This window comes from Crocodylus siamensis, chromosome 5 (assembly GCF_052110815.1).
Source record: "Crocodylus siamensis isolate JL-2025a chromosome 5, ASM5211081v1, whole genome shotgun sequence".
NCBI classification, from domain to species: domain Eukaryota; kingdom Metazoa; phylum Chordata; order Crocodylia; family Crocodylidae; genus Crocodylus; species Crocodylus siamensis.
In genome coordinates, this window is record NC_143399.1 from 122,411,794 (window position 1) to 122,424,484 (window position 12,691).

Sequence of the window (12,691 nt, forward strand, 5' to 3'; positions counted from 1 at the left end):
ACGCTCTGCTGCCTTTCCCTTAGAAGCCCGGTGCTGGTTGCATAAGGGAAAAACAGCAGGGCGGAGCTGCAGGTGGGGATAGTGCTAGGAGGCTTTTGGGGGGCTATAACTACCCCAAAATTCCACATAGTGCCCCCATAACCCCACCACCACTGTCTGCCCCATGTGGCTTCTGCAGGAGCCTCCCCAAGATTCAGGAGGCACCAGTCGCTCATGCCGACAGGGCCAGGAGGGGCAGGGGGCTGTGAGTTGGGAATGAGGCTGGGGGTGGGGTACAATGGGTCAGGAGTGAAAGACAGCAGCAGGGTTGGGAGGGGTGGGCTGTGGCTTAGGAGTGAGGGGCAGAGGCAGGGCATAGAAATATCACCTCCCCCACAGTCATATAACCCTCCCTTATCCCTTACCCCCCCCATCTGGTTCCCCCTTTCTCCCCCACACAGGTGTCCTCTTTTTTGATACTGAAAATATGGTAGCCCTACCCTCCCACCCCCAAATACCTAAATAATGCAGCTTTTAAAAACACTGGAAGCCACGGAGTATCTGATCTGTTTTAGCACTCCCAAGAGTTCCCACAGCGGCAAAACTTCAGTTTCACTATCAATTGGTGACATTTTCACAAAAAACTCCCTGATGTTGATAAGCTCCTTTTGCATCCTGTAAATTGCCCTGGCTGAGGTTCAGATTTGGATCCTTTTGATCCTTAGACAGAAGTTTTATCACATGACCCAAAATGGGGTTGATCCAGTAGGAGCTGCACTAAATTTGTCTCAGGTTCAAGCTACTCTTGGCATATATTATAATACACTTTCAGCAAGCATTAAGGCTGTTTGGCTTGGGGAATGCTAATAGAACTGCTGCTGTTTGAGATTCAGCAAGAAATTTATCACAACACTGCTTTAAGGAAACATACTGTGGTTGCAGAAGTTCTCAACAAGTAACTTCTTGTTAATTTTTTAAAACATTTTGTTCAGCTTTGTGCTTTCTTCTTTTATGGAAATTACGATCAGGGCTCATGGTAGAGGTTTTATCATTTATTAGAGCAACAAGATTTTTGCAAAAAATCTCTGCAAAACTTACAATCGCCACAAAATTTTGAAAAAATCTTGTTGGTGTAATAAAAGATATCCCCTCTACTACAAGCCCTGATTGCCTTTTCCTCTAAACCAATGCAGCTATGACCTGGATACCTGGCTTTATGGAAATTAGTATGATAAAGATAAAGTACTTATGTAGCTCTCCTGACTGTTATCTGCACCCTTCACAAACATAATTCATTTTCCCATATAACATTTCAATGAATAATGGTGGTGATATATTTCCCTCCCATTTGCTTCCAAAAAGGCAAATATCAGCACCTAATTCTTTTCCTAACGAATAAGATTTTCAGCATAAGGCTATCACAAGTCCGATTTGTCCCTGTCTTTGAATCGCATCAAAACAAGTGTGGGGCAGGCCTGTATACATCTCTCTTGAATGACAATTCACTTGAATTAACACCCCCTCTTCCCCAGCTGTCAGCAAGGTGGGAACAGGGGGAAGAGTGTTATCTTGATATGTTACAGGTACTTAAATGGAAATCCTGTGAGTGTGTTCACTTAATTAGCAATAAGTTTGAACTGTGCATCCTGCTTTCCATCTGATGCAGTGACAATGCTCCCCAAATCATTTACAGTCGTAGATGACATCTCTTTGTGACAATCCAGCACCTCATATCTCTAACTCAAATCTATCCTCAGCACTAGGATTCTTATAAACTGCCATTCTGGTTTTAATCAGCTGAATGAGGAACTAAACGGAAATGATCTTTGACAACTCCTATTAACTACCAGTGTATTAGGTGCCTCTCAGTCAAGGAATGGTCTAAGGTCACATTTATTGTTCCAGGTGATGGATACCAACCGTCTGTAAGCAAGAGAAGCACATCTGTACTCCATCCTGTACAATCTCTTCACATTTGATGCAGTTGATCACAGTTACAGGCTTAGCTCCAAGAGAGATCAGGGATGAATAGAGGTATTATCCTAAAATGGCTAAGTTCCTTCCTCAAACTAAAATGGTCCTGTTCCTGGGTTTTTTCAATGGTAGGGTCCTCAGAGTCTTCTTACTCCAAAATTATTTGACACCTATGGGCTGGTTTATACAAGATATTATCTTGATCTTATATTAATTGATCACCATGTAAGTCTGTTTAGTTAAGGTTACATGACTACTTCCTAAACAAACATTTTGCTGAAGAAAAGTCCTTTGTCCATGAAGCACCTGTCAAGTATAGAAGATAAAATGTGCTAACATTTTCCTCACCCCCTCCAGCCTCCTCAGTGCTGTGTACATTTATAAATTAATCGTGGGTCATTTAAGTTAATTGCCAAACACTCTAAGAACAAGCCTGTTGCAGAGATAGCAATGCAGTTTAGGAGGCCTGTGCCATTTGTGTTTTAATATGGGTTAAAACCCTGAACGGTCATGACAACCTCAAACGAGACCCCTCTTTACAGCCTCTATGCTTGTCTTAGAGCTTAGCTCTGTGTGTGTGTGTGTGTGTGTGTGTGTGTGTGTGTGTGTGTGTGTGTGTTGGGGGAGCAGGCGAATCAGGATATTAAAAAAACAAAACACCCTGTTGATCAAAACAAGGTTCGAATTTGAAATACCATCAGTATGCAAAGCCCAGCCAGCACTAGATCTTGTTTATATATGTAAAACAATCCTATCTCCTAGTTTATTCATTACCTAATCAAAATCAACACTAAAATAGAAAGCTGCTGATTTAAAATTAAGCTGCAGTACAAAGTTTAGTTGCCAGAAGTTGCACGCACACTGGTCTTGCCACAAGTGTGTGTCCATCCTCACACAGGTTAGGTGTGAGCTGGCAAAGCATTGTCTTTGTATAACCTGAAGAACAAACCCCTCTTCTTTTAGGATGTAGCAGCTGTAAAAAAGGCCTATGTGAAAAGCACCCCATTGACACAGCAGTGTTAGTTGCTTTAAGACCTGCGCGTCAGTCCAAGGGCACTTCACATTCTCTGGTACAGTCTCTCAAGTCGAGGATGTGTGCACTGGCTAGAGTAGTTCAGCATGTATGCACTTCAGCAGCATGTGTTAGGTATCCAGATTGTATCCGTATTGGTTTAGACTAGAGGCAAAATGAATCAGAACTCATAGTAGAGCTGATATCTTTTATTAGACCAACTAGATTTTGCCAAAAAAAACACTTTATAAATAAATAATAAATACATTATAACTGAATACTTTTTTTTTTTGACAAAAATCTAGTTGGTTTAATAAAAGAGATCTCCTCTACCATGAGTTCTGATTCCTCAGCAGCATAGCATCTGTAAGCCTACAAAACTTCTGGCAGCCTAACTTCCTGAAGTAGATGTGGCCAGTCAGAAGAAAGAAGTGTTTAAAGAAACCTGCTTCCTCTATAACTTACCTACCTTCCTCTATAATGTACCTTGCTATTTAGGGATTTCCCTTCCCATTGATAAATTGACATACTGCATTGGGTTCCTTCTGGAGTTTTTCTTACTAGAAATGCTAGAAAACTAGTGTGCCCTAATGTCATTAGCCTGATGGTCTGTGAATCTTGAACAGACCTTTGATCCAAATAGTCATAACTGTAGAAGATTAAACAAAAATCCAGGAAAAAAAAGTCCCTTTTTTATTACAGCTACTAGGCAGATTGTGCCCTGTTTTAACAGACACATACCCAACCATAGTGATGCACTCTTTCAGCATCTCCAGGCTTGATTATTTCAGCTTCTTTCCAGGAGTGAGGCTGCATGCCCCCAAAAATGTCAAACTGATACAAAACTCTGTAGCTCATATTTTACGTAGCAGAGAGCGTTGTGAACACATCTCTCCTGCTGATATTCTTTTTATACTCTCTCCCTACCGAAAACAAGCATCCAGTACAAAGTTGCTTTTCTGATATGCACCAGATTCTCTCTCATTGCCTGAGAAATCAAGCCCCCTCTCTGCAACCATGACTTGTCACAAGGAACAATGAATCAGTCAAGCAATAGATGGAGGCTTGTACTTGCAGAAGTCAGAGAATTTGCATAGGAACTGAACTCAAGCTATGACACTCAATCCTTCAATTGAAAAGAAAAAGCAAGGACCTTACCTGTTTCAGGACTAAATCCAAAAAACATTTGTCTCAGCATGGCTCCGAACATGCAAAGAAACCAAAACAAACAAACAAAAAAAGACCCCTCCCTCCCCCTCCAAACCCACCCTTCTCTATTTCTTGCATGAAATGGGGGGGAAGAAATCAAAGGGGCATTTGTTTCATTTGTTTCTAAATAATCAGAAGGTGTTCAGATACCGTAGTAACAGGGGGTTATAAATACCTAGATTTTATAAATGGAGAAGTGACCCCCAAGGAAGTGAATGGAACTGCCCAGAGCTACACAGGATGTCTCCAGAGCTGGGATCTGAGTTCCAGTACAGGGTTTTAACCGCAAGGCCATGCTTCCGCTAGAATGCAGCTCTACTATAAATGTTGTCTCAGTGAAGAAAGTATGTCTGTCTGACTCTGGATGGGGGCACAAGCTGTCTCAAGAATGAGTTCACTTTTTATACTTCCCCTCGCATCCCTTGCTTCAATGACTGAAAATGAGAAACTTGCCCAGAAGAAATATAACATCGTGACATGCACACGAATGCTTATGTTTAACATATTGACTTTATGATTGGATATAGTGATGTGTGTACAACAGTGATCATATCTGGCAAGAAGCACTATTTATATAAGAGTACCGTATACACCCAAATCAAGATATAAAAGGAGAAGAGGTTGTGCATTATCATTGTATAGATCATCAAAGTTAACTCAATTGAAGTGTCAAAATTATTACAGACTTGGAACTGAATACTATTTGGATAAAAGCAATTGGGATGTTAGGATTCATCAGCATAGGTGGCAAAGCAGCTGATAACATTGTTCCAATCCCAACCCAGTTAATACCCCTACTGACCTAAATTGACATCCCTGTATTTCTTCTGCCAGGTGGCTGGGTAAAAGGTTGGCCCTGTGTGGATAGGTACCGCATTTTAACATGGAATTTGTCTTCCTTTTTCTTTTCTTTTTTTTAATTGTCTACTGGAATGAATAGTAGCTGCCTTGTGAGGATAACAGAATTGGCTTATCAAGCACCTTAGAGTAATTTAGGCTGTGGGACAGTGTATATCCGTCCAAATACAAACATGGAACAGCATCTTTACAAATAAACAAAGGTGCTCCCAAAAAGAGGATAGAAGGGATTACAAAGAAAGGCTACCGAGAACTACAAAATCAAGAGTTCTTTTTGCCAGTCGGATGAGGTATCTGTGCAGGGAAGAAGGCTGATTTTTGTTCTCTGGATTCTATGAGGTTTTCTTTTTATTTCATTTTGTCTGGTTTTGGATATCTCTGTCATCATTCGTAGCTTCTTTACCTCTTTTAGTAACATGATCAGCAGTTCTGGAACTGGTCATTAGTGGGATGATGATCTGCAAATCATGATTAGTGAACTATGGTTTTGAAATGCTCTTATTATCTTTCCCCCCAGTCCCCCTTAATATTTGCCTGTCAGCATCCTAAGTATAGTAATGTGATGCCATAGTTTCTGGTTTACTAATGATGCACAGTACCGCATGTCTCAGAAAAACAGGAAATGTCTAAATAAAACCCCCTTGGCTGTGGTATATAAACCTCCTCTCACAAATAGGAACCAAGTGTTTTTCAGAAGTTTGGAGGGAGAGGGGAGGGTATCCCAAAGGTTATAAGTGAAGATGGGTCCAAGTGTTGGATTCTGAACTCCATAAATACATTTTTCACAGCTTTCTGAAATGGGTTAATTCAACATCCTGGATTTTGTCAGGAATTTAGATGTATGAAATTTGGACCTACAGAGCCAGCTGGGATTTCAGAACCCTTTTTTAAAATAAGGCTCAGCGATACTAAAGCCTTGTGTCAGGGGAGCTGGCTACCATGTGGTTTAAAGATGTTGCGTAGACATGACCTAGTTATGTCCCTATAACTAGATTAAAAACCTAGGGTAAAATTCTGACCCCAATTTGAAGTCAATGGGCTATTTGTCATTGACTTCAAAGGAGTCACAGAATTTCCCCCCGGTCATGTTTTCAGAACAACGAGCTCCTGGCTACACCTCAGCTTTCAGCTACTTCTCTACCTGAGTATCATATGAAGTAGAGACTGAATTTAAAAAAAACAAAACAACAAGCCCTTGATTTTGTTACAGTGGCTTTCATTTCATAGCAATGCTAAGGCAGGAGGTATTTTATATGTAAACTTTGTATTTAGTGTTGAAGATGTCTCTGAAAGAACCCACAATAATGATGTTTAGATTTGTGTCTTTATCATTCAGGAATCTATATGCAACTTATCTTTACCTTGGAAACTGTTACTTTTCCTTTCCAATGGAGATTGAAACAAGTGTTTGAGACAGATCGTTAAAAAAGTGTTTTGAGTTAACTGAAGCCTTTTCCATCACCAGATATAGAACTGTTTCCTTTTTGAATAAATTATAGTAATTTACTGCTTTTTATTCTATATGTCTGTCCCTCAGGTGCATAAACATATATATATATTTATAATAGCTGAGTTATACATGTTTTAGAATGTATCACCTCACGTGGAAGTTTTTAAATTTTACAGACGATATCAGAAATTGCAGAAGATAATGAAGCCCTGGTAAGAATCTGATTGGATCATCACTTTGCACACTTCCTCTTCTTTTGCATGATTAAATCCAGGCCTTCATGCTAATTTTTTATATAAATACATCTGCGCATATTGATTCAACAAATCTTCAACCTCTGTTTCCTGCTTTTTGATGTTACCTGTCAAAAATTTCCTATGGAGCTTTTGTTTTTTTTTTCTTTTGTGCTTTGCTTGTGGAATGGGCACTTCATTTCTATAACTGCTTAACCTGTTATGCAGGAGTTCTGCTATTCTTTATAGGTTTGTTTGAATTTGGGCAAGCACCATTTTTGTCCTTTTAATGTCTGTGGCTTGTGTGGCTGTTCATAGTTTATGAATGGCTTTGCTTATTGATGTTGGTGGGATAAATTAAGATCAGTCATGTTGGTTTGATTTTTCTGGTGTTTGCTAGTCCCAGGTAATACAAGAAGGTTTTAATCTTTTCATATCAGAAAACTGAACATGTGTTGCTCAGTTAATTTCAAATGGGACTGCTTTGTAGGGCCGTACTTAAGCCAGGCTTTGCTGAATTGAAATTATACAAATTATTCTAATCAGTAGATTAGGCCACAAATGTGAAATGTCAAATATAGCTAAAAACCAGCCAAGCAAAACAACAACAAAAAATCAGTTAACTGTGCATCTGCTACTTCAGTAGCTTAATGTAGTTTTCCACATAGGAAATGCAGTTTCCCATTGGAATGAATGGTAACTCATCATTTCAAAAATGTCATTAAGAAAACTCTTGTCCATCTATAGTTCAGTTATTTCTAAATGACTGAAGAAAAACCCCAATCATCATTAACAAACTTGAATATATTTGAGTTCCCTTTCTTGTTCCAGTATAAAATACCAGTAAAATAAAATAATTCTGAATGAAATAATTAGGCTGTCAGAATGGCTTAAAATCCCAGGAGTTACAATTCCTGCTGACAGGGTGACTCTCATGCATGGAGATGTTTCATTCTTCTCACTTGTATTTGAGTAAGAGCTGCTGTTATGGTAAGAGTCAGTTGCATTTCCTGGGCCTCAATCTGCTTCCGAGCTGGCAGTCTATTTTCATGAAGTTTTGGCAAAGATTCTAATTCTGCACTTCCTCCCCAGTTTTTACATTAGACTGTGTATCCTGGCATCTAAACAGGTCCCTACAAGAGGGCTAAAGCATTACTCTGGACTTTCATCCAAGGTGATGACCTGTAATGTAAATAACTTTTATCTACAAAGTAATCACATTAACTTGTAGGAGTGATCCTTTTTACAGTAAATAAATCCACACTGGTATAACTATAGTGATATAATGGGAAGAGGAGATTGCTCCATTGAATTTTGATAATTCATGCATTTATACTACAACAGTTTAAGGCCCATTTTACATCAACCTAATGTGTTTTACATTATGGGTTTCAGTCAATGAAAATAAAATACACTTGTGAAAATTTTTTTAATATCCTAAGAAGAGGAGAAACTTGCTCTGTATGTCAGTACATACTAAGGTAAACACCAGAGTAGTCTACCTAAATCAAAGATTCATAAGCTTTAATGAGTAATGGCTCACTTTCATATGCTATCATAGCTGTTGCTTGTAAAAGCTTGGGCATCTCTGATTTCACTTTGTTTATAAGGTGAAACTCTACCCTGCCTTCTGCCGAGCAAATACAGGCCTACTTGTTTTGCACATTCAGACTGCTTGTTGCAGTTTTTATTTAGCCATCCACCTGATAGGACGAGGTCTAGGAGTAGGCATTACATCTGGAGACAAATTTAACAGCCAGATTTCACTATAAAAATTACCCTTTTCATACTTACAGCCTCTACTTCCTATCCTCATGACTTTAAAGTAGTCAAAAACTAATTTTAGCAGAGAGTCATATCTGCTTAACAGGATGGCTTGCTATTTCATAATATACTACTACTTCATTTTATCACTGACAGTATCCTGTACAGGCTTAGGGCATTGTTACATGTTGTATTTTGAGCTGCTCAAATGTTGCTCCAGGTTAGTTGCACTTTAAGGCTAAAAACCTCTGACTGTCCCCCACCTGCACAGCTGTGACTTGCCACTAGGGCTAAGGACAGACATTACATATAAACGAGTTTAAGTGATCAGAAACTGGTTTAAACCTGTAACAGAACAGATGTTCAGTACACATAAACCAGTTTAAAAATGGCTGAAACTGGTTTGAGATGAACCTGATTGAATATAGTATCATACTTAACTGATTTGGATCAAACTGGTTTATGCAATATCTGTCCCACAACCCTTGCTGGTTTAAGTTAAATCAGAGGTCCCCAGAATCCTGGCATGTTCTCTGGACTGGAGGGTTAGTTGGTTTGGTGCCAGAACTTCCCCCTGGGGAGTAGAGTTCAGGAGGTGGAAAGTTTGTTCATACAGAACAGGAGGGTGGGGAAGGCAACACTGCATCCTGGGATGCTGGATGACTGCAATTTGGATGACTCATCTATGGGGAGTGGCCACACATTAATGCAACACAAGCTGAGTAACACAGATCAAAGAGAAACCGGTCATGGAGTGACTTAACTTTTAAGCCACCTAAAGCATGCCTTAAAACTAGTTTCGGGTATTAGTGTGTGGACAATACAGGGCTTAAGAGCTCCAGGAGCTGCCTAAAATGAATGTGTAACAAGGCCCTTATTTAGGGAATGTGACACGATTAAAAATATTCCAATGCCCTGAGAAGTTCATATAATATTTTTCTTCTCTGAATTATTATTTTTTAAAGTGGATTGTATTGCCTGTGTCTAATCAGCCCTGTTGGCAGCTTTCTTATTTTCAGAGCATCTTTACTAACATTTTGAAGGGATAAAAGTAGTTCCCATTAAAACAGCAATATACACTGACCTTCAAATGGAACACTATCATGGAGTCAAATCACTAGTATAAGGGTGATTCCTTTTTCTGTGTTAAGGACTTGTGTACACAGAAAAGCTGATTAACACTGGCAAGTCAACCTGCTCTGATTTATTTATTTTTTTTAAGAACTGCACACACGACACTGCCCTTAACAGTAATTTTGGTCTTGGCCCTATAGTGTCATTTAACCCTGAAAGAATCAGGGCTACATTTGTCAGATTTTCAAATGAGTATCTTTCAGTGCAAGGCCTGATAGTTTCTGATGCATTTAAATGCAAAGCCTGCTTATTTGTGTGCAGCTGCTAGAGTGCAGCTAGCTTTTGGTTTATGCCTTGAGCATTTCCTCTCTGTTCACGTGTCCATAGTTTTAGCTGAGTTAAAAAATAACAGATAGAGCTTCCTTGAAAGTTTCAGCTAGGTTCTGTATTGGTTGAATTACAAGGATTAGTTATAACTTTGTGTGAGATGCTACTACTCTAGCTTGTAGTCAGCTGCACTACTGGTCTTATCCAGTTGGATATATTGCAGGGATAACTGCAGGAAAATTGCCTTGCCCATTTAGTCATTTTCTCCTGTATAAAGTATTTCTGTGAAGTGTTCCTGTTCCAGTTCGGTAGAGGTTAGGATTTGTTTTGAAACCAATTGATTACACAGGGTACAGAGTAGAAAAGAATAAGGCCTGTGAACTGTGCAGTTAAGTCATAAGAACATAAAATAGGACAGAGGGGACCTACTGGGTCACCACATCATTTCAAAATTCCATCTCAAAGCCAGTTAAGTATTTTTGCCCCCACTTCTATAGGAAGCCTTTTCAAAACTTCACTTCTTTGATGGTTAGAACATATTCATAGTGTATTTATGCCTATTTGTCCCTGTGCCAGCACTACCCTTTAGGCAAAAGAGCTCTCATCCTGCTCTGGTGTTAACCCCACTGAGACCAGATGCTTCCAGAGTTTTGCCTCAGGGTATTAAATATGTCTGAGATGTTGGTACTAATATGTATACAAGAGGATTCTATCTTCCTACTCTGTTTCAGTATGAAACACTGGTTGAATGGTGCCTACCATTTATTTTCTTAAATTACTATTGTTCTGAACAAACTTGGATTACCATGAAGTTTCCACAAGTGATGATACTACCTGTCTTGCTTAATAGTATGAAAACATATGTGTGAGTCTATATGTATGTGAATATAGTAACATAAAGTTCCAAAAGTAAATTTAATATTTTTAACATAAAGTTCCAAAAGTAAATTTAATATTTTTGTTTGGAAGTTGAAGTCCATTTCCACTTGCAAAAGTTGACTGCCATTTTGTAAACTTAAATTAATGATCCAGAATACACTGATCCTATTTTAACTTGCTGATTAACTGATTGCTTTCATTGCTTGGCAGTGCTATTTCCGATGCTTCTTTATTAAACTTACCTTTGGCTGATTGGTTTTTGGATAATATTATGCTTTTACTGATGTATGTTATATGGAATTCGGATTTTTATTAATTCTACTTGGTCAGTCCCCAACATTACAGTTTTATTCCAGTATACTATTTACAACAATGCTACAGTGACATCTGGTGGAGGTCGAGAGTTTTGTGGTAGAAGCTTCTACCTTCTGTCACTTCATGGTTAAGGAACAGGTTTATTAAACAAAGCACTACCAATGTTTTTGGGGACCAAACTTTACCCCTACTTCACTTTCCACAGGTGCAGATAGGTCTGGATTAATAATAACTAGTATGCTTTTAATAATTAATTTGAAAGGAACTGGAATAAACCAAATTAAGGCCTATACACAGGAGATGCTCTATGGCTAGGGACAGACATTACACATAAACCAGTTTAAGTGATCAGAAACTGGTTTAAACCTGTAACAGAACAAACATTCAGTGCACATGAACCACTTTGAAAATAACTGAAACCGGGTTGAGATGAATCTGGTTGAATGTAGTATCAGACTTAACTGATTTGGGTCAAACTGGTTTATGCAATGTCTGTCCCAGACCTCTTCTTGTTTTAACTTAAACTAGAGTCCTCCAGCATCCCCGATGCTTTGCAGCACTGGGTGGGGCTCTCTGCTCCACAGGAGGACTGGCCCTGCCCCTCTGCTCCCTGGCTGGAGCTCCAGTAGAGGCTGTAGGCACAGCAGGGTCTGCCTGGCTTCCCTATGCCCCCACCTCCCCCAACTACTCCCTGCTCAGGTAGGAATTTCCCCCTCCCCTCTCCCACAGCAGGACTGTAGCCAGCATGTGGTATGCTAGCTGATGTGAGGTGTCTGTGTAAGGCAGACAGGCCAGGGCTTTTTGGAGCTAATCAGCAGATTGGTTATGTCCCTCTGTTCCTTCCCTGGAAAAAGTTTGTTTAAGAAGGCCTTGAATGAGCGAGGCTTTTCTTGATGGGCTGATAAATGCTCTGTTATCAATTCCCTGCTGGGCTGGTCAGGAGCATTGGGGGGGGCACCCCTCCCTAATCAGCATCCTGTTGGGGCCTGGCCACACCACCTCTCAGCTCAGCACTGGAAGAGAGGGAGGGCTGCTCTAGCACCCCCAGCTTCCTGCCTGAGCTACTGCATGCATATCCCTACATTTTCTCAGTCCAGAGGGAATGTCTGTATGGTTACAAACCAGTTCAGCCTAGCCAGGTTAGACTAACCTGCAAAGATTCAATCAATTCAGTCTCAGGTGTTTTGAATGTCTGTCCCTAGCTATATGCCTGAAGAAAGGTGTTTGTGCCTGGAAGCTTGAAAACAACAATTTTTCCAACTATTTAGTTGATCTAATAAAAGATATCACATCTACCCAAAGAACCCTGTTAGCCTGTACACATGTATGTACACTAGTATGAAGTAGTTTGTGGTATAGGTTTACACCCTAGTTGCTTTGAAGTAACTTGTTTTTGGGTCCATAAACTTAGTTAATTCAGATTCTCTCCTGATTTGTCCTCATGTTAGGTAAGTCCTTATTATACCAAATATATAACTAATTAGTGGAAACAACACTAATATTGTTACATCCTCAGTTTAGGACTAGAAGAGTACCCTTTAATATATTTTCTTGACATTCCCATAGATGTCCTATTGAGCAGGTCGTTTCTAACTTGTGTTATGAAATTTAAGTTGG

General features: G+C 39.5%; 1 protein-coding gene across 3 annotated transcripts in view; it reads left to right on the forward strand.

Annotated features, from left to right (window-relative positions):
• Nucleotides 1-12,691, forward strand: part of ELMO1 (engulfment and cell motility 1) — a 450,632-nt gene that overhangs the window by 148,563 nt on the left and 289,378 nt on the right. For all 3 annotated transcript variants that reach the window (XM_090050152.1, XM_090050153.1, XM_090050154.1), the window contains one exon: nucleotides 6,659-6,694. In XM_090050152.1, coding sequence (XP_089906278.1) covers nucleotides 6,659-6,694 — 36 coding nt within the window. The remainder of the gene's footprint in view (nucleotides 1-6,658; nucleotides 6,695-12,691) is intronic.